Genomic DNA, 24,146 nt, shown 5'->3' on the forward strand with positions numbered 1-24,146 from the left:
AAAAAGATTTATGACAGCTCTCAGTTACCTGCATCGTCTTCCATTTTCTTAGTGCTATTATGGTGTGTGATAAACGATTACTCGGGCATTGTGTTTCGGGAGTTCGAATCAAATACTAATGTTTCGTCGGCCAAGACAGGCAACGTGAAGCGCTCACTGCTGCTGTCTTTTCCGCAGTAAAACCTCGCAAATATCACGCGGCGTCAAATTTGGCGAATCCAGAAAAGCATACGAATGAGAAGAGAGACTTGAATGGCAGTTACTCTTTGCTCTGGCAGTCTGCCTCGAATAAATTATCATGCTGTACATCGCAAGCCGAAAGATGGATCAATTATCGTTCCCTTTGTGTGACCTCAATCGGAGCCGATTCGTCGCCTTCTGCTGAGCTATGCTCTGGTTGAGAGACTTGGAGTCCTCACCAACGAAGTTCCTTCAACGAACCCTAAAGATTTGAGGTATGTCTCTTCTGTTTATTCCACTTGTGTATGAACCAGGGATAGGGGTAGAGTAAGACAGAACTGCCAGGTTATCTATATTCTACTACGCTGTATACAACGCCAGTCTTGTTTACGGGCGCATAAATCTTTCGTTCTCTCACTATGGTAAGTTTTCTGGAGGCGTAGGCACAAGAAACTATTTGAAATGTCGAGGGATACCTCAAATTTCGGCCTTATTTGCAGCAACCCAAATCAGAGACATCATAAATCATTCTTCTATCAATTCTCTTAGCTAAATGAGTGCGAACGCAAACACTCGCCAGATCTTACTGGAGAACCTACAAGACGAATTCAAGCCAAGTCGGCCTTTCGTTCTGCATCGCGCATGTTCGGTGGGTATTCTCAGGTATACAGTATACTTAGACGAGAAGCCAACAAAGATACAGATGGGCGTAGTCTACCGTAAGCTAGCCTGGTCTCTCTGCATCACAGTGTTGCAGAGATGACTGACGATGGAGGTCACCTTTTCATTGTGCGGAGGAAACCCTTCACCAGCGTTGCCTGACTCTTAAATATTAGAATGACCCGGCTCAGATCAACGTCGGCCCTCTCTCGACATCGGCAGGGTCTGCGTTATTTCAAACACCTCCCCGGTAACGGGCTTCACTCTCAAAAGTAACGCATGAGACGATATACGTGGCCCTGCATTGCCCTATAAAGCCTCCCTTTACCTCCTCAGACATCAAATCGAAACCAATGCCAGCTTTTTGTCTCCCTAATGGTTTAGTTCCACCGTTTCTCTAGCTTATATGGAAATCAGAAAGAGTCGCTGCTGCCGCCGAGGACGTCTGCGGCCTCATTCACAGACAACACGTAAAGACAGCCACTTAATGACGAATACGTCATAACATCAAGTGCGAGATGGAAGAAGGCAATAGTAAAATATAGGGATGCTCAAAATGATGGACTAAATCTCTGGTGTTGGTGCCTAGGGCTGTTGGTTACTTTGTCGCCTCGTCGCGCTTCAAATCATCGCAAGCTTTCTCAAATACCGACTCCCATTGCTGTTTAGGGAAACCCCCTTTAAGATAACGCTTCAAAGCAGAGTTTTTATACACAGCTGAGACTTCCCAGGCCTGAAGCAAACAGGGCCGTTTTGCTTAGAACTGGGGAAAGCAGCCCCTCAGCCTAACAAGGCTCAAGCCAAGTCCACGAAGACTTCGAAAATACCATAAAAATGGGGGCTCTATACTTGGATCTTTGGGCACAGGCCGGCAATGAACTCGCCTTCCATGGTACGGTGTATGCTCATGAAATGGTCGATTTCTTTGAACCACCCCGTTGAAGGTACACTCCTTTACTGCCCAAGCCCAGACAAACACATTTTCTCCCTAAAGTTGTTGACTGTCAACAAATACCTGGAGTACAATCGACGGACACAGACCACTAGTGCTAGGGATGCTGAGTGAAAGCATCGTATAGGGAAGCAAGCGTAGATCGCTGTTTCCACATTACAAGAGAAACATCGGTAGGTAAAGAAAACCTGTAAACGTCCCGATCCAGACGGTATCCATACTGCCCAAAAAACCAGCGATTGTGGAATGAATGAACGTAACGGGACACAGGGCGGGTATTTGTTTCCGCTTCCGCTTTCACTTCGATTTCATCTTCACCCACGTCTCCCTCAGGTACCTCACTTCTAGATAGCCAGGCATCTACCTCACCCTCAAAAAGCTCACCTTTTCCTGGCTATCTTCCCACCCTTCCTCCTCTCAACATGGGCACAGCCAGAACACAACACACACATAAATCATTGCCGACTGACATAACTACCATCACCATGCCCAACGAAGACCGTCCCAACATACTTGCACCTCATCAGCCTCCTGGAACCTTCGCTCGTCTTCGTAGGTGCCCCAACACTCGATTTGCCCAACAAGCTAACTATGGAAGCAGGAGCGAAGGCTTTCGCCGACCGCGAACGCAAGGCGAAGGAGGAGGATGCGAGGAAGAACAATAGAGAGCAGCAGCAGAAGGGAGAAGAGCAGACAAAGGAGTCCTCTTTTTGCTCCTCATCTACCCCCGAGTCAAAGCCGGGAATCCACCCATCGCTCCTCAAGCCCCGCCCCGTCTTCCCGGGAACCATGTCAGTCCAGCTTTCCGCCTTTCTACGAAACAGATAAACATACTGACATAGAATGGCTAGGAACATCGCAATCTTGAACGATGACTGGACTCTGCCTCTCGACCAAGTCGACCTCAAGGTAACGCGCCTACCAATTCCTCTGTTCCAAGTTCGTTCAAAGAAGAGACGCGCTCTACAAGCCTCTTTAGACATTTATAGCTAACCTCGTCCCCAATAGGCACGCCGCCAGCGTGAGGTCTATCTGGCCAGGGAGATTGCTGCGTGGGAGCAGTTCCAATATGACCAGCAGCAACAGGGCGGGCGGGAGGCGTCTGAGGATGCCGCTGAATCGAAGGGTATCTGATAACGCTATTAGGACGGGCCGAAATAGAGACTTCTAACTCTAGGTTGACAGCAAGAACTGATATGAGCATGTATCTTCCAGACTCAAAGAGGCAAAACCCCCTTCTGAAACAAAATCTTTGGTACCCATGATTGATGCTTAACCCTGTTCAACAATGAATCTAGTATCAATTACCAAAGATTGACTTGAGTATATTATTGACGGAGGCGGAGAAAAAATACGTAAGAAGCTGCGGATACTGCATATCCCGTTATTGGGAGCAGGAAACCCAGGAAACCCAGGAGACCAGCTTCCTTGCAATAACCATGACTCCTCGATTTAGATCGTACTTTGATCGAATAGATGACTTACGCCACATACACGGCATATTTTGGCCTGTATACTCGGAGTGATGGACGTAGTGGGCTAGACGCGACTTGCCGCTCTCACTTCGATTTCACCTTCACCTTCACCATCTCATTCACCACCCACACACTTTTCACCCAACCCGTCCTGAACCCCAAGGCATCTCTCAGAGCACCTTCATCTCAACCAACTTCACTGCTTTCACCCTTCAAACTCACCATCCTTCAGTCTCTCCCAGATTTTCCGTCGGAACACCAACACAACAACTCCCACATATTGCCATCACCATCATCGCCGTCGCCACCATGTCTGATATCTCCGATGAGGATATGAAGTACCTTGCGGAAAACGCAGACCGCATCGTGCCTTACATACCTCCCGGATACTTCGCTCGCATTCGTGAGTGTCTAAGATGCCTGCCGAATGCGAATCAAAATAGCTGACACCCGAACCAGAAGCCGAGGCCCTCGCCGCCCGCGAGCTCAAGAAGAAGACGGAGGAAGAGGAAAAGGAGAGAGAAATGCAGAAGGACAACGACCAGAAGAACGACGAGGAGGAGAGCGAGAACTGGGAGAACTACGACGAGGAGGGGAACGAGAAGAACGAAGGCTGGGGAGGATATCCAAATGAAGGCACTCCCATCATCTTCCACCTCTCTCACTTCGACTACAACAAGGACGGAAATCTCGTGCCCCGTGTGGGACCCAAGACCCTTGCCCTGTATTGTAAGTGCCACGCCAATAATGCGACTATTGAAAGCAGACCAACTAACCATTCAAACAGACGACGAAGAAACCGGAGACTATGATGGTGAGGTGGTGGCTAAGGTTGAGCCGGAGGTGATTGAAGAGCAGGAGGTCGAGCAGGATAAGGTCGAGCAACGGAAGGCCAAGGAGCAGACGAAGCAGCCCTACTCCAAGCCTGGTCCCCAGCGCAAGCCGAGAACCAACCTCTCCCTCCTCAAGCCCATCCCCGCCTTCCCGGGATACAAGTAAGTAAACACAAACCATGGCCCAACCCAGAGGCAGATGCTGATACAAAGGCCAGGAACCCCGACCTCGAAACCAAAGAGGACTGGACCTTGCCCGTTGACCAGGTCGACTGGAAGGTACGTCGCACAATATCCTCAAACCATTGCCCTTAATTAAAATACTCATCACTGAACACGTTCAAGGCAGTTCAATATCGCGAGGTCATGCGATCCAGAGAGATGGGCGAGTGGCATCGCTCTCAGTACAAGCTCGCCGTGAAGGACCGCAAGAATGCCTGGAAGAAGGCATCGCGCCGCCTGAAGGAGGGTCGCGGCGTCGTCATGACTGAGGTCGTTCAACAGCCCGATCAGCTGGAGACTTGATACTTGGTGACAACGAGGACTGGCATGAACATATAAAACCAGCCTGGAAGATGGTCAAGAGAGGCGTCATGTGGGATATGGAGGGAGCTCTCATCTTGACATCATTCGACAGCCGTTCGACTGCTTAATAACGAGTGTGGCCTTGATGTCAAAGCACCAAAGGTTGACCTAGGGTCATTGGCGGAAGAGTAATCGACAAAGGGAGAATCACGCAAGGGTAGGAACATAAAGAATCAAGCACATGCAATCGTCAATCAAATGAATACATTAGTCTTATGACACCTTGCCACTCGGTACAACTCCACATCACAGATTATTGTTCCTGGCGACGAGCAGGAGAAGGGAATGCAAACGTGTCCAACAAAGATGTCATTTTACAGCTCATTCTCAAGCCCGAATAATGCAAAGAGTTACTTCGGCTTGCCCTTGTGTCCCTGAAACGCCGAAACCTATGTAGTAGACCTGCATGCATTCGGACCGCATCCTCCTCAAAGATCAATTAGACTCTCCTCCACGGCCGGCTGCTTCGGGGCGTGCTGCGGCGCAGTCGGGAACGACTCCTGGGTATATCCGCTGTTGTACTGGCCCTGCCAATGCTGCGGCGCTGATTGCTGGGGTACTGACGGCTGCCAGTAGCTCTGCTGCTGGGGCGGAGCCTGATGCTGCTGTGTATGCTGAGCGGGCTGGGCCGGTGCTTGGACAGGTGTCTGCTGGTGAGACACAGACTGCCTATACTGCACCGCCTGCTGAAGATTGGGGTACGGAGAGGGATTCGGGTCGGCGGACGGTGGTGCGGACGGGGGCGCACTGGGTTGCTGAGGGTTGAAGTAGTAAGAGGCGTTGGGATCGTTTGATGGTGTTGCGGCAGGTTGGTTTTGGTGGTTTGCGGGAGGGGTATGCTCGCTGGGATACGAAGGTTGAGGCGCATACTGCTCGGGCGCGGGCGCACCTCCACTTCTCCAGCTGTCTGTCCGTTGAGGCTCCTGGGGAGGGTATACGCCAGTTGGGGGCCCAGACACCGACGCTCGCTTATCGAACGTCGCGTACTGAGGCTGAGGAGTGTGTTGAGGATGAGGAGGGTAAGCCTGGGGTGGCGGAGCGTGACCATAGTCCACTCGTTGCTCGCCAGTGTAAAAGTTCTCGGCAGCACCAGGGGCGCTAGCCTGAAGTGAAGGATAAGAGCCGGTCGAGTGGCGGACAGGAGGAAGATTATAACCTCCTCCGACGGCATGTTGGCTGTATGCCTTGGAAAGCCGCTCCTCGAGCATACGATCATAGTATCTCACGACAGTGGAAAGCTTGGCATGGAGATCCAGGAGGGTATCTGGGGTGGGTTAGTACTGAAAACGGGGGGCACTCAAGGGCTGTACATACCATGCTTGCTCATGGTCTCTCCGTAGGTGCGGGCGAGCTTCGGCCGCAGAGTGCCGATACTGTCATACAGCTCCTGAATTTGGGGTTCACGCAGAATGGTTCCAGGCGGTTGTGTCTGCAGGCGGTCGACAAGGGTCGCGAAGAGGTTGATGTTCTCGGCTTCGACCGGGGTAAGTTCGTAGTCGTTCTTGGGCAAGGAGAAGTGCTGAGTCGATGAAGGTCCAGCGCTCAATGTCTGCTCCTTCAATACAGCGGCGTGCCTCTGCTTCTGCTCCTCCATGTCGGCCAGCGAGGCGGCGATGGCAGCTTTGAGGTCTTCGTCCTCATCCTCTGCGCCATTCGTCGGGGCAGCAGAGCTTCCATTCACCTTGGCATCCGGGCCGTTGGCGGTGGGAGGCACGTAGCCCTTGGAGTAGTTCTTGACCTCCTCCAGACTCATAGCCAGCGCCTTCTTCAGATCCTCATCGAATGCGTCGTCAACGCGCGCATTGCGCGGCTGCATGGCAGACGTGCTGCGGGTCTTGTAAGGGTAGGTGGGAGATCGGTCTTGGGGCAGTGGCGAAGGCGCGCCTCCCTTGCTGGACTTGTCGGTAAGCTTCGCATAGCAGCCATCGTCGACGCGGACGGGCGCGAGGATGCCGAGATGGGGGAGGGGCAGCGACTTGGTCGAGCACTGCTGGTCGAAGCAGTTGCCGCAGTTGCGACAGTGGTGCTTTCGGTTCGTGAAGGTGAAGGGGGTTCGGCATCGCATGCAGACATCTGAATCAACCCACTCGGGGGGCTGTTACTTGTCAGCGGAGGGGACATCAACGGCATTCAGACAGAAAACCTACAGCGCTGCTGTCAATCATGCTGCTGGAGACGGTGACCCTGGGAGGGAAGTGGTGGCCTTCTCTCTGTAGTGTCTTGTAGACCTCTCCGATGTATCCCAACTCGTGGCGGCCTTCGGTAGCGGCGGCCCAGGACTGTATCAACTCGAGGATCTTCTGCTTCACTTCGTGGTTGACGGCGGCGGGACCAACGGCTTGGAGGAGCGAGGTCAGGTTGTCCATAAACTCTCGCGAGGCGATTTCGGCAAGGAAGTGGGTGCCACCGTTTTTGACGCACGTGTCGGTAAGCTGCCATCCGGGTTAGCTTGTGTATATAAGAGCAGGCAGCAGCGAAGCATGGCATACGTTAAGGGCGCTCAGCTGGGTATTTGGGTTCTTGTTGCCGATGCGCCTTTTGAGGGAGCGCATGGCCTCCTTGGGCTGGACGGTCTTGGACCTGATGACATCAGAGATCTCGAGATTCAGAGCGATATCCTCCCTGTTGCAGCGTTAGAACAGTCATTTGAAGCATCGGCATCGGGTCGTACAAGCTGCTGCTGGTGGCTTTCTCGATCTGCTCGTCCAGGGCCGTGTTGGCCGAGCTGGACCACCAGCCCATCATCTTGAAGGCTGGATGCGGTATGCGGGATGGGCGGGGAGGCGAGTGCAAACAAGCGAATGTCGATCGTCGTCGGCGGGCTATCTATGTGTACGTGGTTCGGATGCGGTCGCGATGCCGACGTTACGGGGTTACGAGGCGGAGGTGGAATGGATTGCGCGTAGGAATAATATTGATGGAGGAGCGACAAGAGGAAAGCTTGGAGTGCGTGTGTCTGTTGGCCCAGATGCAACAGCCTTAGCCTTGGGGTCTCTGGGATGGTGCGTATGGTTCGTTCAGTTGGAGATGCAGCAGGCTAGGCCCGATTGTCCACCTCAGGTCGCCCGGGAGGTAGCTTGCAGGCGGGCTGGATACGGCGAGATACTTCGATGCCTGGTGGTGGCTACCTTACGTTGGCTCAGTGCGTAGTCAGGCAGTACGGGTACCTAAACTTACGTAGCGACTCTGGTTCCGCAGCAGGGATGCATGGGGATTGGTAAAGGGCTGCCTTGCAGGTGTCGTCGCGGGCCTCGTGGCTGCTTCACCTGGTGCTGCTGACTACGCGGTACGTACTTCGATAGTAATCGGCGAAGGGCGTGGGACTTGAAGACGGGTTTTGGGGGGTTCCCCAGAGATGACGAAGTTGGGAACATGGCGGTGGAGCCAACTGTGGCGCATGGGTTTGCCAACCTGCCCAAATTGCTGCGGGCCTTGGCATTGAGCTTGCTGTAAGTACATGACTTGGGCATCTCTGGGTAATGCACTCTTTGACATGAGCTCCTTCACCTTGTAATGCATTTTTGCATTTGTCGCCATGTAATACCCGGCAAAGAAACAACATCGAGGGTGGGTATTTAGGAGGTAAAAGCCAGCCTATATTGGTTGTGGCGCGGCACTATAGTTGTCAGTCATGCCAGCTTTAGCACCTACCTAGGTATCCGTAGCTTTCTTTACCTTAGGTACCTTACTCAAAGTTGCCGCCCAAGGTGCATGCACCCAAGTAAAATCAACGGCGAACCCGCCGCCCGGCCGCCCTCCTTCAGTGACCGCCGCCCGGTGTGATACCCTGAGACTGAAGAGAAGAGAAGAAAAAAAAGCAGGGGCACCGACGACCCTGCCCGCCTTGTCCGCCTGTTCCAGTTCCAGTGCCTGAAGCATTCAAGAGGCCGGATGCGTCAGTGATCCCGACTGCCCTCCAGCGCAGCATTTACTTGCCCTGTCCAGAGGTAGCCCTGGTCTCGATGTCGACGGGTACCGGCCCTCTCGGATAAGATACCGTAACGCCCCCCAAAAACACAGCCGCCGCAACGGTACCGTTCCCTCTCCACAATGTCTTGCCATTGTTGAAATTGTTAGCGCCCGGCGACGACGACAGCGAGGCTGCCCTCCACCACGGACCATCGTCCTTTCACAAGACGGCAGCACAGCATACGGCACCACAAATCTGTTCTATTCTACCTCTCTTTTCCTCAAAGACGCCTTTTGGCTGCCCCCGCCATTCTTCCAACCCACCGAAAGCCCTCTGCTCTATTCAAGGAAACATGCACACTGCAGACCGCCCTGCAGCTGCGCTTGCAACGTACTACTAAAGCGTCCCGTCGCCTGCCACCCATGACGATCCCGCCGCCGATTGTCGTCGTCTCCGAGTCCCGTCCTCCGTACCTTGATCGCTCCGAATCCTCCCACCACCACCACCGTCACTCCTCGAATCTACCAACCCAAACCACAACAACATCTCCCGCGACCGACCGAGCAGCCGCGCGTGCAGCGACATGATCCAACTTCCACACCCATCCCCCAGATACCGTTCCTCGTTCACATGAGTTCGACGGCCTCCTCAGCCACCAGAACCGTCCTCGGCGGCGGCGGTCCTGCCATGTCCAACGGCACCTCTTTACACTCCTTCGCCATGGGCGGAGACGGGGGACCGGCCGGCCGCGGCGCCAAACAACCCCTACCCCATATAGACGACCTCACCTCCGCCTCCCCCGATGTCGACATGAAGCTACCCTTGCGCAAGATCCTCGAGAGGGGCGACAATGCCATGCGACAAGCCGAGACCTTCCGCGACTTTGGCAGACCAGATCTCGCCTTCAAGGAGTACCTGAAGGCCTCCTTGATTGCCATTCGATATGTGCCTCAACACCCCGATGCCCTGGCCGTGAGGGGCGGCCAAGGAGACATGAGCCGCATCTACTCTGCCCTCATGAAGAAGATAGAGTCCCAGCATACAGCCTTTGAAAAGATCAAGGCCGACATCATCGCCGATAATCAAAGAACGGGCGTCCGCCCGACCACCTCGAGACCATCCTCCATCGTCAACGGCCAAGCGAACCGACCCATGTCACCCCAGGGCCAGCCGGGCGCACCACTGATGAGTCCCACGAGAGCCGAGGCCGGTACACAGGTCAATGGCTCGCCGAAGCCGAAACCTGCAGTCCAGCCGAAGCCCCAATCTTTACATGGCAATGTGATACGTTCGGGGGCTGGCACACCGACCCTCAAGAGCAAGGCCGCCGAGGATCTGGCAGCCCGCTTCGCCAATCTTAGAGGACCGGTAGCTTTGCCTGGCCAAGATCCCCGCATACGAACACATCCCCTCGTTCCGGCGAGACCAGCAGGACCGAGGGCGATGCCCGAACCGACCGAGAAACCAAAGGTGGCAGTAGTGACAAGCCTGCCAGACCTGCCAAAGATGCCGGACGCCATCTACAGCCCGGCCAGAGGAACCGTGTCTAATGAAGCGGCCTCCTTGCCCTCAAGTACACCCCGCGGCCTGTTCAGCAGAACGGGCTCCTCGGCCGCGATCAATACCGTCCTTGCCAACAATAAATCGTCTGATTACTTCGCTCAGCCCCAGCCTCAGCCTAATGCCGCTCCTGCTCCAATTCACCGTCCCAGCATCACGATCCCCGAGGGCGACACCATCACTGCCGAGGACCTAATGAGTTTTATAAGAAGGGGCTCCGCAACACTTCAAGTTCTAATCATTGACGTCCGCAGCCGCGACGATTTCGACGAGGGCCACATTCTGTCACAAGCCGTTATCTGCATTGAACCCAATATTTTACTTAGAGAGAACATATCTTCAGAGCAGATTGCCGAAAGCATGGTGCTCTCACCCGCGCAGGAATACCACCACTTCGAGAGGAGGGACGCTTTCGACCTGGTGGTTTTCCATGACCAGGACTCAGATGCTATCCCACGATACATTTCTCCTGACATGGACGCAGCCGCACTGTTGTCACTCCAGCGCGCATTGACGTACTTCAATTACGGAAAGGAGTTGAAGAACCCCCCCAAGTTGCTCCAGGGAGGCCTGGATGCGTGGACAGATCTAATGGGAAGGGCTGCTTTGGCCACGTCCCAGACAGCTGGTGCTGCTAGGGCCCCTAGGATTCGGTCTCCTTTGAAGCCCTCCATCTCCATCTCAAAGCCAGCCAGGCAATACAAAGTCACGCCTTTGAAGCCTGAAGAGGTAAAGCTTTGGGAGGAAACGCTGCACAATGCAGATCTCGAGACTGCGCGCTCTCCTGGGTTCATGCATGTGCGCAGCACTGAAGAGTTTCTGCGCAGATTCCCAGCCGTCTCAGCTGAGCAGGAATCCATGCAGTCACCCATCAGCCCTGAAAAGCCCACGTACAATAACTATCAAAACCACGCCGATATCTACTCTGAGCTTCCGTCACCACCTACGCGGCCAGCTCCAGCCGTTCCTCGTCCCAGCTACAGTGGTCTTTCGCAAACGCAGGATGACCATGAGGCTCAAGGCTTGGCTTTCCCAGCCCAAGCTCGAAACCTCAAGCAGGGCCCATTGGCCCGCCCCGACTCTCCATCTGTCGGCGCAGTCAAGGATGGCCATCACATCACAGGTCTCAACAACCCCGGTGTCTGGTGTTACGCCAACAGCTCCATCCAAGCCCTGCGGATGTCGCCTGGTTTTGGCAAGGAGCTGGCCACGTTTGAATGGCAAAACACGTACAAGGTCCCGAAGAAGCCCGATGAGAAGAGCGATCCCCCTCAGCTCATGTCGCGCATCCTATCCAACCTGTTCCACTGGATGGACTCCGGCAAGTTTGCCACCATGAAGGCCCAGACACTGATGGTAAGCCTCCTCACCCGTAAAGATATGTGCTGTACTGACCATTCCTAGGACTACTCTCGATCGGTCTGTGAAAAAAGCCGGCTTAAAGACAAGGGTGATGAGTTTGGTGGTGGTCGACAGCAGGATGCTCAAGAATTCATGTCCTGGCTGATGGCCTACCTTCACGATGAGACAAACATGCGAAGAGATCGGGTAGGCGACGAGAACGCAGCGTACCCTCAGATGAAGGTTGGCAAGTCGATGCTTCAGGGTGCGTACGAGTGGTGGGGTCACTACCTGAAAACAAACTCGTCCATCGTCGACAGGTACTGGCGTGGCTTGGAACTCTCGACCGTGGTGTGTTCAAGATGTAACAACCGCACTTACAGCTTTGCGACATTCGACTTCATCTCGGTGCCCATCAACAGCAACACACAAACGATTGAAGACTGCCTGAAGTCATACCTCGAGCCAGAGTTTATCGACGATTACAAGTGCGATACTTGCAACATGAACGTACGGGGCCAAAAGCAAATCGCGCTCGCCCGTCTGCCGGAGCTGCTGTGCGTGTGCTTCCGACGCTTCGACTACGACAACACCGGCCAGGTGCAGAAGAAGCGGGACATGATCACATGGGACTTTGAAAACCTGAACCTCGACCAGTTCTTCATCCCGCCCGAGGAACGCAACACCGTCGGGCCGCCGCTCGACGAAAAGTTCGAGCTGCCCTTCGACTACGAATGCTACGCCGTCATCATCCACACCGGCACCAACATCACCAGCGGTCACTACTACTCCTACGTCCGCGAACCCCAGAACCCCGACCCGCACGCTTGGCACCGCATCAACGACGCCCGCGTGACCCCGATCCGCATCGACGGCACGGGCCGCGGGGGCGACGCCAGTCGCGAAGTGTTCAAGAAGAGCACCTCCGATGTGCCGTACCTCGTCTTCTTCCGCAGAAAGCAAGGTCGATCCTCGAGACGTTGATTTTTCCGCAAGATGTTGTAATAGAGAGAGCATTGGGGAAGATGGGTGAAAAAGGACCAAAGATATGTACATGTGTCGGGAATATCGGCGGGGCAGGAAAGGGGGAACGGGGTGGGGGGCTTTTCAAACCTCATATAGAACTGAATGACGGCGGGCGGTTGCCAAGCATGGAACGATGTTGTCTTTTTTCTACAGTTTGAGTTTCTTCAAGCGCTTCTTCCAAAGCATGGCGTCTGGTTCGATTTTGGAAGGGGAAGGGGAGGGGGGTTTATCTTGCCTGTCACATTGGGGACGGACAGGATACTTTTTTCTTGCTCTTTTTTTCGGGATGAGGTCATGACAAAACATTAGTTCTATTGGAATGAGAACCGCACATTTCAGGGGATTGCTCTAGTCTTGGAGATGGTCTCACGGTGAATGACTTGAGATGTGTAGCTGAGAGCGAACATTCTTCTGCGTCCAGACATAGAACAGTCTTCAACGGAGCCCGTCCAGCATCTTGAAGTGAAGAACACGCTGTCTTTGCCAAGAAGTCGGCCAGAGATGGCCGAGTTTATGAGATGGGATTATATCAACTCTATCTATCCAAAACCGAACCTCCATAGTTGGCCGGCACTCGATAGCCATCATGAACCTCCCTAATGAAAGGGGATGCCATATCGTCCGTGTCTGAAGTCTAGTATGATGTTTTGATTTAGCTGCTGGAAAGTTGCCGACGTCGGACGGCTGCGGCGGAGGAGCCTTTGAGTCTCTAGGGAGAAAGATGTAAGTCGGATACGCCCAAGTTCATCTTGGTATCCCAACAACTTTCCTCGACATAACACCCTTCTCCCACCCACGAACCCTCACGACAAACCCATTCCAACACAACCACCGTCCGCTCCATCCAACCTCCTCATGCGTCCCCTCGCAAACCCCAAAGGCCAGCTCAAATACCCCTTCAACTCCCCCGGCAGCCCCTCCTCGATCCCCTCCAGCCAAGCCAGCGTCACCCTCGCCCGGAACCGTCCCTCGCGGCTCCGCCCCCTGCGGTGGTTGATCATCTCGACTACCTGCGCGAGCAGGAAGAAGTGCCCCAGCAGGATCCGCGCGGCGTGGTTCCCCGCGGCGCTGAAGCGCACGAAATCGTCGCTGCTCATCTCACCGAGGCGGTTGTACATTGCCGCGAACTCGAGGTATGCTGCTCCCTGGTTAATACCCTCCCCAATTCCCACGCCGAAGACGGGGGCCAGAAACACTCACCATCCTCAGACCCCGCAATCGCAAGCCCGACAACCCTCTTCATCCCCGCCAGGTACTCGACCTCGCACACGCTCCCGCACAGCGCCCCGACGTCCCGCAGACTCCCCACGAACCCGTCCAAGACCTCCCGCCGCTCTGCCTCCCTGACGTCCTCCAGCCTGGGCAGTCTGCCGGGGTGCTGGTCCGGCTGCAGCAGCGACCGGAAGCCCGAGACGTAGCCCGGGCCCGAGAACCCGCGGAACGCAGAGTCGGGGAACGAGGGCATCGCGTTGTCGGCGACGACATGGCCTTTTACCTTTCATGTCAGCATCATGTATACGCACACAGAGAAGGGCAGAGGGAGAGACTTACACCCCCGAACCATGGCCACGAAATCCCCCATCCCGTCAACCATGTACCCAGCCTGGAACGTCAACGCCATCATCGCCGCAAACGCCGCGTCCCCGTCGACCTTGCTCAGCCGCCCGCCAGACAGCTTGTCGTTGAGCGCGCGTATCGCTCGCACCCTGTGCCCCAACGCCTGGCGCTCCATCACGCCCGTCCCTGACGACGACGACAAGGCGGAGTTACTGCTGTCGCTGAGAGTACTGCACAGAGAAAGATGCGACGCGCCGAGAGCCAGTACTGCGTGCATCAAAAAGTCGTACTTTTCACTCATCCGTCAGTCCACCAGAAAGATAAAGCATGATAGTCCGTAAGGAAGCACACAAAACTCACCTCATGCGCCATCCTCGCGACACCCCTCCACACCTCCCCTCCCCCGACAGGCAAAGGCGGGATGGCATCCAGCATAAAGTGCTGAAAAAACCTCAAGTCCTCCATCCCAAACACAGGCGACGGCGGACCCCCTATCCCCATCCCCACCACCGTCACCATCTCCCTCTCCCCATCCTCACCGTCACCACTACTACTATCCCCCACCTCCATCGTCATCATCCGTCTCCTCCCGGAACCCGTCCCCAGGTGCCTCTTTGCAGGCCACGCCCACTCGCAAACAAGCCCCATCCTTAGACACCCCTCACACTCGGGCCGCCGCTCCGAGCACTTGACCCGCCGCCTCTTGCACCCGATACACCCGTTCCGCGACTTGGTGTGTCCCTTCCTCGGGCCGCCGCCGCCGCCCCGGCGCTGCTTCACGGGATCGTCATTCTCACTCGCCGTGGTCGAGCGGTGACCTCGTTGGTGGTGTGGTTCCTCCGCAGGCTCCTCCTCATCGTCCCTCCGCAGGCTCGAAACGTCACTCATTCTCTACCAGGGGGGCCAAGGATCCTGAATGCCAAGATAAGAAAGTTGGAAGAATCAATAAACGGACGCCACCCTCATGCACAGCAACACCCAAAAGAAAGAAAACTGCAAATTCAGACAGAACGAATAGATTGGCAGCTGCTTCCAACCCCGTCCAACCAACTTGGACCAGAAAAAAACATGGAGTCTGACTTATCAGACTGCGCCGCCTGACGAAAGTAACCTACCTACTCAAGGCTACCAACAGCAGGTCTGCTTATGGACCGCGCCACGATTCCTTCGGCTTCCCTTCTTCGGGCCGCGTAACTCCCGGCGGCTTATTTCCATCTCCAGGAACTCGCAGTTTCAACACTCGTTCAAAAGACGGATGGAAAGAAACCAGGACCGCATATGAGAACCTCTCGCACTAAGAGATCAAAAGATGGTGCATGCTGACCCATCGCCTTCCTTCATCCATATTTCATCCATCCATCCTCCCGCCCTCACTCGCCCTGTCAAACTTCCTTCGCGGCCCTGTCCCCTCCGCCCCTATTCTCATTCACACGCCTCCCACTCCAACGTTTCCCGCCCATCGCGCGCCACACTGACCTTGCCTTGCCCGGACAACTAACTAGACACAAAAAAACGCCATAAATACACCCGCCATCGAGAAAAGAAAAGAAACGCCACCGGACACTCTTATCGATTTACACTAAAATACCACCGAGATTAGCGTCGCGGTTCAACCCCAGCCTAGTGCCGCAAGTCACAATACGGGAATGGCTGGCTGGACAAGCCACGCCCCAACCACGATCTCCTCTCAACAGCAACTACCGTTTTTACTTGCTTTTCCCTGTCCTAATACGCCGTGAAATTCCAAGGTGACGCGCACGTATTGTTGCTTGTGTGGATCAGCTGTGGAAAAAAAGCAACCGTCTCGGAAGTTGGTGCCGTAAATTGTAGTGAGATGCTGGTTTTATACACTACCAAAAGAAGAGGCCCAGATGCACCGCCAGCAGTATCTCTAGGCACCCTCTTCCTCACTTGCTCATTGCGAAACAACACGGCATATGTGGAATCGTTTTGGAGGAGTTCGTCTTGATTATACACACTATTCCCACATCTCTCATAAGACCCTGCCCGTTCTAGATATGGCGCCTCGCCTGCTTGTTTTTGCAAGATTCAAAGAAAAATTACACATTCCCCTCCAAAAATGACAAGAGATATTAAGGAAAGTTATGTGTGTACCAGTTTGGTTGTTGGTATCGATGCCAAGTCCCCCTCATGGCGAGGGCGGTTGATGTTGCTGCAAATGCGTCTCCTCCGTCGGCGATCCCATAGACACATCCTCCCCGTCCACGAACGCGGCCGCCGTAGCCGCAGCCTCCCTCAGATCGTTGCGCGCAGAGAATCGCCGGATGGACCGTGACGAGCAGTCGGAATACCGCCTCATGGCGTTTCTCTCGCCCGAGCCGGAAGGTTTCCTCTCGGGTGTGCTGGCGGAAGACATCATGGGCTGATGCTCCTCCCTGGTCGGCGGAACTGTGCCGTCATTCCTGAGCGTCATGACAGACCACCGCTCTCCGTGCGGGTTGGGGTTGGCGGGCTTCAAGAGGAAGGATCGGTGTGCTTCGGAGGGGCTGCGAGGCGGCTGGCTGTCCCTATTGATCGAGAACGGGGCCTCGCTAAGGAGGGCCTTCTGGGCGGCTCTCTCTTCGGCGTAGCGGTGAATCGGCTCGACGCCCTCCAGGGCCTCCGTCTCTTGGATATTTTCAAACGTGGGCGAAGCCTTTGCGCCGCCAAATCCTGAGCCGCGCTTGTCGTTGGGGTCGCGGATGGGCGCCGGCTCCCTGAGAGTCATTGCCGACCATCTGGCGGTGTCGCGTTTCTTGCTGAGGCCGTTCTTCTCGTTGAGCTGGTCGTCACTTGCGGCAGCGTCCTTCAGGGTCATGGCAGACGACCACCGCTCGCTGTTTCGGAAGCTCGGTGGGATCATGGGGACAGGCTCGATCGGTTCGTCCATGGTGCGTTTGCCCTTCTCGCTGGCGCTGGAAGACGATCCCGCAATGGAAGCGTTGTGGCTGGCCGTCTTCTTAAGCTCGTCTTCCTTGCTCGGTACATCCTTGTCGCTTGCGGACTCGCCCTCCAGCCTGAGGGTGAGGTAGGTGACGCCGGACGGGTAGTAGCCCTCCTCGATGGCGCGGGTAAGATCGTAGCGGGCCTGGTCGCTGATGGAGCGCTCGAGGCGGAGCTTCTTCATGTTCTCGGCGTCGACAGTCTCCTCCCAGGTCTTCTGGAACATGAGGGCGATCTCGTTGACGAGCAGGAGAATATAGCAGGCAATGAGAACGCCAAGGTCCTGAAGCTGGTGAGTAGTCGGGTAGTCGGAGCCGGCACGTCTGGCCTGCGGATTGGCCTGTCCCGCCTTTACGATGGTCACAAACTTAATGGAGGTGACGGCGATGCTCATGATCCAGAAGATGATGTTGGCTGGCTGCCAGTTGCGAATGCGGCGCTGGAAACCCCGCGTGGACTGCATGACGGCGCAGACACCACAGCCCGCAAAAACAAACGGGAGCAGGCCGACGCCAAAGTTGATGGATGCCAGCCTACCAATTTCCATGGCCTCCATCATGAAAACGACGAGGATGGTGAAGTAATAGAACGACAGTTGGGCGTGTCTCTGCCATTCGTGCTTCACTTCATACCGCTTGATCTTGTCCACGACGAGGACGGGAACGACAAAGTGAAAGAGTGCAAACGTGACAATGATACGGATCCATGCTGGCAAAGGCACAACAACACTGTCGAAAAAACACGATGATGGTAGAGGACCGAACTTTGAATGAGCCACCTGTGTGAAGCGTTAGCTGGAGCAGCCCTTGATTCTAGTCAAGCAAGGGAAGACGACTTACGATCCCTTCAGGGCGGATACCACACAACCCCGACATGATTGCTTCAAGTGAGAGGCAGCGTTTTGGTTGGGCGCCGGTCACCTCTCGAAATCAAACGGGAGAAAGGACAAGAGTTCATCTCGAAGAGGGCGGCTGCGACGTAACTCTATCTTAATACAATGAATAGCACGTCGGAGGTGCGCACGCTTGGCGTGTCTTTGGGCGTCTATGAGCGGTCCATGTGGTGCTGCCGGGCTGGGACTGTCCCTGGGACAATGAGAGACACGGCATGCGGTTCTTGCTGTGGCTCTGGGCTCCACGCTCGGGGCTTGCAGAAGGGGGCGTTTCATTGTTGTGACAGTGGTGACGACGAGTATATTTCGAGAGCTGTGCTCATGGTCGAGCGGCCCTGCAGGTCCTCGGTTGGTGATGGCTCATTGGCCGGTAGGGAGAGACACACGAGGCGGACTATAGGATGTGTCCGATGGGGGAAGTCCATTCTAGAATTGAGATGGCCGTTAGCTGCAGAGCTCGACATTTGGCTGGCGGGCGCCCGGCAGCGCCGCCGGAAGGGGTTCACAAGTCTGTGTCCGCAGAGTGCAGTCGTCTGCAAGACTACCTTACTGTTCATTCGTACTCCGTGTAGTACAGTCCAGAGTAGGCCGAGAAAGGATGAGGCTAACACACGGCCCCTTGCCTTGGTCCAGGGGCGTGTGTGGACGAAGAGTGCCGAGCGGTGCTGTTTTAGGGCCAAAGTAAAAGCCGTTAGCCCAGCGTAGCTGCGTAGATCCCGCTTAGCCTCAATGACGGTGGCGGACGCTGGGGAGACGTGCCAGGCGTGTTTATCAAAGCTGGCGATCCGGGACACGTGCCAGTGCTGGCGTATTGAGCCCCAGCCTTGCCCATCCAAGGCTCATGATGCCGCATACACATACATGGCTCATACGCCTGCCCTTTCGGATTGGGGTTCCCGAGTGGATCTCCGGCTGCAAGACACAAGACAAAGGCAGAGACGGTTTCCTCATAGCCGGGTCGTCCGATCCGTCTAGTACGGTCGCTCGGCCGGTTAGGGTGTGAAGACCCAAGATTGCGATAGGCCGGATGATGCTATAAATTGCTTCTCGACCGGCTGCCACACGATGAACTCTCACCGCGCGGTCCCGAAGTCGACGCTGAGCCGCGTCGTGGGTGGTCAACCGCTTGGTTTCCACGGTTTCCGCTTGTTTCTTGCTATTTGGCGCTCGCACGGAATAGCATCGTCAGGTTTGTTATTTTCGCGACTGTCCTGAAGACGGAGTTGTAGCAGGAACCTGAGTCGTCGCGACACCGCGAGTCGGAGGTTCGCTTGCCAGAGCTCCGAGCTGGGCGGTTCGCGGCTGTTGCTGCTGTGGTTACTGGCCATAGCTTCCCAGCCGCCACAGGGAAGATTGATGCAGTCCGAGGGCACGCATCAATCACATTGAAGAGCGAAGCTGACTCAGGCGCACGATTCGGCTCGGGAGGATTGAGGGGCGTCAGCATGACATATGTCGGCAGTGTCGGGAAGGTGGGAATAACCTCAGCAGCGCTGGCTGCGGTAGACGCAGGGCAAAAGAGCGAATTAAGGGTTGGGAAGGTGTTCGGGTGGTCCGCTGGAAATATGCGATGAACCAAACTCTGATGGAATGGCATGGCATGGTGGGATGGATCCCGGAGAATAGCAGCGAAACGCCGTTTCCAACGGCGGCTCCGTACCCAGAAACAAAGCAGGGTTTCTGTAGCGGTGGACCGGTCAAATACGACGGGTTGCCCCGCGAGGAGCCTCTTTTCTGCGCACTCGCCTCGGTTGTCGGTGCTCGCGCGTTACATGTGTCAGCCACAGAGAACGATATTCGCACGTGAGTGTGGCAGCAAGCTCTGAAGGACCGCTATTGAGCGATACTGGAAAGTGGCGCCGAGCAAGCAGCGTGGGTAAAAGGACAGTTGAAGCCGTGTTTCCGTGGTCTCTGGGGGCGCTGGTGTTGCGATGCGAGTGGGATGCGGCGGTTCTGCTGCGAGGAAAGTCAAAAATCTGCAGGACACAATCAAACAATGCCCGTCTGGATATTGAACGTGTGGATCGGTCTTCTTCATCGGGGGGTTGAGCCGCTGATTGGAACCGAGTCCCCTGCTGTGATCCCTGGCTGCCGGGCATATCGAGTCGAGAACCCTTGCCGATCCTGATGACAGAAAGCCGGCGTCATTTTCATGTGCTTGCGACGTCTCTGCCAGAAGTCTTTGGCTGCTATGCCTAGTTAATGTGCAATATGGAGTGTTGCATTGTTGAGTGTTGTTGGGGACAAGTTCTGGGAGGAAACAAGTCATTGGATGTCAAGGGACGGACTTGTTGAGACTTGAGAGCAGGTAGGTGCTTGGGGAGAGGGAAGAACGTTGTTGTTGCTGACTAGTTGGAGAGCGTATGGCATTTGTCGCAATTGTTTTCCGATCCCGCATCGCCTTGGCTCCCCTCTAAGAGCTGCCAAGTGCAGAGTCAGCCCCATGTTCCCCCCTCTTTTTATCCGCACACTAGCGTTGGCTTCGGGGATAGGCAGGAGGGACCTGGTGCTGACAAGATGCTGCTGCAGCTGGTCCAATCGAGAGGCCATCTCAGCATTGGAGCTTCCCTCCTTGCTGCTGCCACCATTCCGCCTCTTGCCTCTTACTTCGGAGGGCTGGCCGGCTGAGACGTGATCTCGTGCCGCCGAGGCATCGCCCGGAATCGGTAGGAGAGTCGTCCGAGACGGATAGGTTGCCTAGACTGGAAAACCCAGAGATGATGGATGGCGGCTGTGACGGCGACGGACTCTTGTCGTTGGGAGCTGTGCCGCGGTGTACGCGGCCACGAGTCTTGCTCAACCTGCCACCTGATGCCTCATGGCCATGGGTGTTCAACGCTGTGTCGTGTCCGCAGGTTCCGTGCCTCTGTCAGCCCAGCAGAACAGAGAGCTTCCCCAACTTGCGGCTGGGTGTTGACGTGTTACGTCGTCAAGCGCCTCACCATGCGGCTGCAGCCAAGGCATCGGCGGGTTTCTGAGTACTTGCAGGCCGTCATGTTTTCGCGGGCGCCCACAGCAGGAGGGCATGTATTCTCGCCGACGACGTCCTGCATGGAGCTCCCTCTAGCGGCGCAGCATTCCCTGTCCGCGGGCATGGATGGTTGGTTCAACGGGCCCTGGGAGCTGTGAGGGGAGCATGAAAGATACTCAGATAGCTGTAGGTACCTTAGCTAGTTAGGGGGGCCCACGTACCCGTACCAGCCAGTGGCGGATCTCCCTTCCCTGAGGCACCCACCCACCCATCACCACCTTCCACAGCAGCGCGCAGCATTACGGATACAGCTCAACTGCTGCAAGGTAGCCGGCCCAGCCATAGTACCCTGTGACGCAATTAAAGGCCCGTCGCCCTTTTTTCCCCTTCTCTTTCGCAACAGCTTAACTTTGCGCTTCTGCCCTGCCCGCACCAAAAGGCCGCACCGCAACGTCTCCGACAGCTCAGGTTCCGCGTGCACCTCGAGCAACACCACACGCGACGATAAGAGAAGAGAAACCGAGTATCCGAAACAGCCACAACCTACAAAGGTTCAGCCCCAACCTTGACACTCGTGCTACATACATTTCTACGAATACTCCTAGCTCCAGCTTCTGCCTCCCTCCCTCCAGCCTTGCAAGCCTCAACCACTCGGAAACCTGCGTCTTACCCCAGATTTCCTCCCCCAATCCCTCCGACCACCTACTTAGTGACTCTTCGACTCCCTTCGGTCTGACCGTCATCCCGCCCTCCGATCCCTCATCCTCGCCCTCTTCCGCCGTCGCCGCTATCCCGCACGCTCGCCAGCAGCTCTTAATCAGTCCTAAGTTCTCCCACCATTCCGTCCATCACCACTGCCGTCGTCGTCGTCGTCGCCGCCGTCTTCGCCGGCTTCTTCCTCTTCAAATCCCCTCCCCCGCTCTCCGATTTAGCAGCAGTAACACCCACCGCCAACATGTCGTGGACCACGCGTATCGCGCCTCTGTACCCGGTGCACAAACCTCCCTACACAGTCGAGGCGCCCGGTTACGAGCGCGTCGAGGGCGAGACCCTCCCCCGCCGTCACTGGAAGGCCAAAGATGCTCTCCGTACTCAGCCCCATCCCGAGATCCACACAATGTATGATATCGTGAAGCGAAGCGCCCGCGTCTACCCTAACGAGCCCGCCGTCGGCACCCGGAAGCTCGTGCACTTGCACAGGGAGAAGAAGATGGTCCCCAAGAACGTCGACGGTGAGGTCAGGCAGGTCGAGAAGGAGTGGCAGTTCTTCGAGCTGTCTAAATTCTCCTACCTGACCTATACTGAATTCCAGACCTACATCCTGCAGCTTGGTTCAGGTCTGCGCAAGTTGGGTCTGGGCAAAGAGAGCAGACTTCATCTCTTTGCTACTACTTCGTACGTCCGAGAGCCCCCCGTTCCCCTCCCGTCCGGCCTTTTTCACGGCCCCGAGCACCATCGCAGTAACCGTCCCTAAGAGAAGAGGCTAACTTAAATCTCCGGGAACCTAGCGCCAACTGGATGGCCCTGTCCCACGCCTGCGGTTCGCAGTCCATGTCCATCGTTACCGCATACGACACCCTCGGTGCTAGTGGTGTCGAGCACTCCCTCCTCGAGTCCAGTGCAGATGCCATGTACCTGGACCCTCACCTGCTCAAGACGGCAAGTGGAGGCATCAAGAAGGCCGAAAACCTCAAGTTTGTTATCTACAATGATAACTGCATCTTCACCCAAGGTGGCGAGGTCGAGGCTTTCCAGAAGGCCAACCCAGATGTGAAGCTTCTTAGCATTGAGGAGGTGCGCCAGCTGGGCGAGGATAACCCTGTTGATCCTGTAGAGGCCAAGCCCGAAGACCTCTTCTGCATCATGTACACTTCCGGCTCAACTGGAACGCCAAAGGGTGTCCCAATGACCCACGAGGGCATGGTCGCAGCGAGTAAGTTGAGCTTCTTTACACGTTGGATGAGGAAGTTAACTAACTGTGTTCCCAGTTACTGGTCTCTACACCTGCGTCGAGGAGTGCGTTAGCAGCGCCGAGTACGTCCTAGCATACTTGCCCCTGGCTCACATCTTTGAGCTCGTCCTCGAGAACCTCGTGCTGTTCATTGGCGGTACCCTTGGCTATGGCAACCCTCGAACCCTGTCAGACACGTCCATGAAGAACTCTCCTGGTGACATGCGCGAGTTCCGTCCTACCGCACTCGTCGGCGTGCCCCAGGTCTGGGAGACGGTCAAGAAGGGCGTTGCTGCAAAGGTTAACAGCTCAAGCATCTTCGTCAAGGCCCTCTTCTGGGGTGCCTTCAACTACAAAAGCTTTATGGTCAAGTACGGCCTGCCCTTTGCTACCATCTTCGACAACATCGTCTTTAAGAAAGTTCGCGAACTCACGGGTGGGCGTCTCCGGCTTATTATGAATGGCGCGAGCGGCATCTCGGACGGGACCAAGCACTTCCTGTCCATGACCGTCGCGCCCATGCTCACTGGTTACGGTCTGACCGAGACGGCCGCCAACGGCGCTCTCGGCGACCCACTCGAATACACTTCCACCGCCATCGGCCCCATTCCTGCCGCCGTCGATGTGAAGCTCGTGTCTATCCCGGATCTCAACTACTCCACCGACTCGACCCCGCCCCAGGGTGAAATCTGGATCAAGGGCCCCGCCGTGCTTAAGGAGTACTACAAGAACCCGGAGGAGACGGCCAAGGCCATTACCAAGGATGGCTGGTTCAAGACTGGCGACATTGGCGAGTTCGACTCCGTCGGCCACCTGAAGGTCATCGACCGTGTCAAGAACCTTGTCAAGATGCAGGGTGGTGAGTACATCGCTCTCGAGAAGCTGGAGTCCGTCTACCGCGGCAGCCACTTTGTCCAGAACATCATGGTCTACGGTGACGGCGAGCACTCCCGCGCCATCGCCGTCATCGCCCCCAACGAGAAGGTCCTCGCCGAGGAGGCCCAGAAGCTGGGCGTTGACGAGCACGACATGCACACGAACTCTAAGGTCGTCGACACCGTTCTTAAGGACCTCGTTGGCGCCGGCCGCAAAGCCGGTCTGACTGGCCTCGAGATCGTCGGTGGTGTCGTCCTCGTCGAGGAGGAGTGGACCCCGGACAGCGTAAGTCTCAGTCTGATAACTGTTTGCCACGCTCATGTTCCAGCTAACATTCATCGCAGGGCCTTGTCACCGCCACACAAAAGCTCAACAGGAGAGTCATTAAGGACAAGTACAAGCAGCGTATGGAGGCGGCCTTCCCCAAGAACTAA

The 24,146-nt window shown here is 55.7% G+C and overlaps 7 protein-coding genes across 7 annotated transcripts; 4 read left to right on the forward strand and 3 right to left on the reverse strand.

Annotated features, from left to right (window-relative positions):
- Positions 1-2,277: 2,277 nt before the first annotated feature.
- On the forward strand, positions 2,278-2,926 carry CGGC5_v002208 (uncharacterized protein; the record flags this gene model as incomplete). Its single annotated transcript, XM_066150934.1, has 4 exons — positions 2,278-2,344; positions 2,394-2,583; positions 2,644-2,701; positions 2,801-2,926. The coding sequence occupies 4 exons, from the start codon at positions 2,278-2,280 to the stop codon at positions 2,924-2,926; spliced, it is 441 nt and encodes a 146-aa protein (XP_066009948.1).
- A 650-nt stretch (positions 2,927-3,576) lies between these two features.
- Positions 3,577-4,625, forward strand: CGGC5_v002209 (uncharacterized protein; the record flags this gene model as incomplete). Its single annotated transcript, XM_032035177.1, has 5 exons — positions 3,577-3,670; positions 3,727-3,996; positions 4,055-4,262; positions 4,319-4,379; positions 4,446-4,625. 5 exons carry the CDS (start codon positions 3,577-3,579, stop codon positions 4,623-4,625), a joined length of 813 nt encoding a protein of 270 aa, XP_031885614.1.
- A 488-nt stretch (positions 4,626-5,113) lies between these two features.
- VPS27 (Vacuolar protein sorting-associated protein 27) lies at positions 5,114-7,430 on the reverse strand (the record flags this gene model as incomplete). Its single annotated transcript, XM_032035179.1, has 5 exons — positions 5,114-5,949; positions 6,000-6,780; positions 6,833-7,117; positions 7,175-7,307; positions 7,357-7,430. The coding sequence occupies 5 exons, from the start codon at positions 7,428-7,430 to the stop codon at positions 5,114-5,116; spliced, it is 2,109 nt and encodes a 702-aa protein (XP_031885779.1).
- Positions 7,431-9,225: 1,795 nt separating this feature from the next.
- DOA4 (Ubiquitin carboxyl-terminal hydrolase 4) lies at positions 9,226-12,480 on the forward strand (the record flags this gene model as incomplete). Its single annotated transcript, XM_066150935.1, has 2 exons — positions 9,226-11,511; positions 11,560-12,480. 2 exons carry the CDS (start codon positions 9,226-9,228, stop codon positions 12,478-12,480), a joined length of 3,207 nt encoding a protein of 1,068 aa, XP_066009738.1.
- An 845-nt stretch (positions 12,481-13,325) lies between these two features.
- CGGC5_v002212 (uncharacterized protein) lies at positions 13,326-14,451 on the reverse strand (the record flags this gene model as incomplete). Its single annotated transcript, XM_032035181.1, has 4 exons — positions 13,326-13,660; positions 13,723-14,010; positions 14,074-14,368; positions 14,440-14,451. 4 exons carry the CDS (start codon positions 14,449-14,451, stop codon positions 13,326-13,328), a joined length of 930 nt encoding a protein of 309 aa, XP_031885781.1.
- Positions 14,452-16,228: 1,777 nt separating this feature from the next.
- Positions 16,229-17,897, reverse strand: CGGC5_v002213 (uncharacterized protein; the record flags this gene model as incomplete). Its single annotated transcript, XM_032035182.1, has 2 exons — positions 16,229-17,800; positions 17,862-17,897. 2 exons carry the CDS (start codon positions 17,895-17,897, stop codon positions 16,229-16,231), a joined length of 1,608 nt encoding a protein of 535 aa, XP_031885802.1.
- Positions 17,898-21,840: 3,943 nt separating this feature from the next.
- Positions 21,841-24,146, forward strand: FUM16 (Acyl-CoA synthetase FUM16; the record flags this gene model as incomplete). Its single annotated transcript, XM_032035183.1, has 4 exons — positions 21,841-22,280; positions 22,394-22,818; positions 22,874-23,997; positions 24,057-24,146. The coding sequence occupies 4 exons, from the start codon at positions 21,841-21,843 to the stop codon at positions 24,144-24,146; spliced, it is 2,079 nt and encodes a 692-aa protein (XP_031885782.1).

Source organism: Colletotrichum fructicola (assembly GCF_000319635.2).
Source record: "Colletotrichum fructicola Nara gc5 chromosome Unknown KSG_Nara_v1_contig01, whole genome shotgun sequence".
NCBI classification, from domain to species: domain Eukaryota; kingdom Fungi; phylum Ascomycota; class Sordariomycetes; order Glomerellales; family Glomerellaceae; genus Colletotrichum; species Colletotrichum fructicola.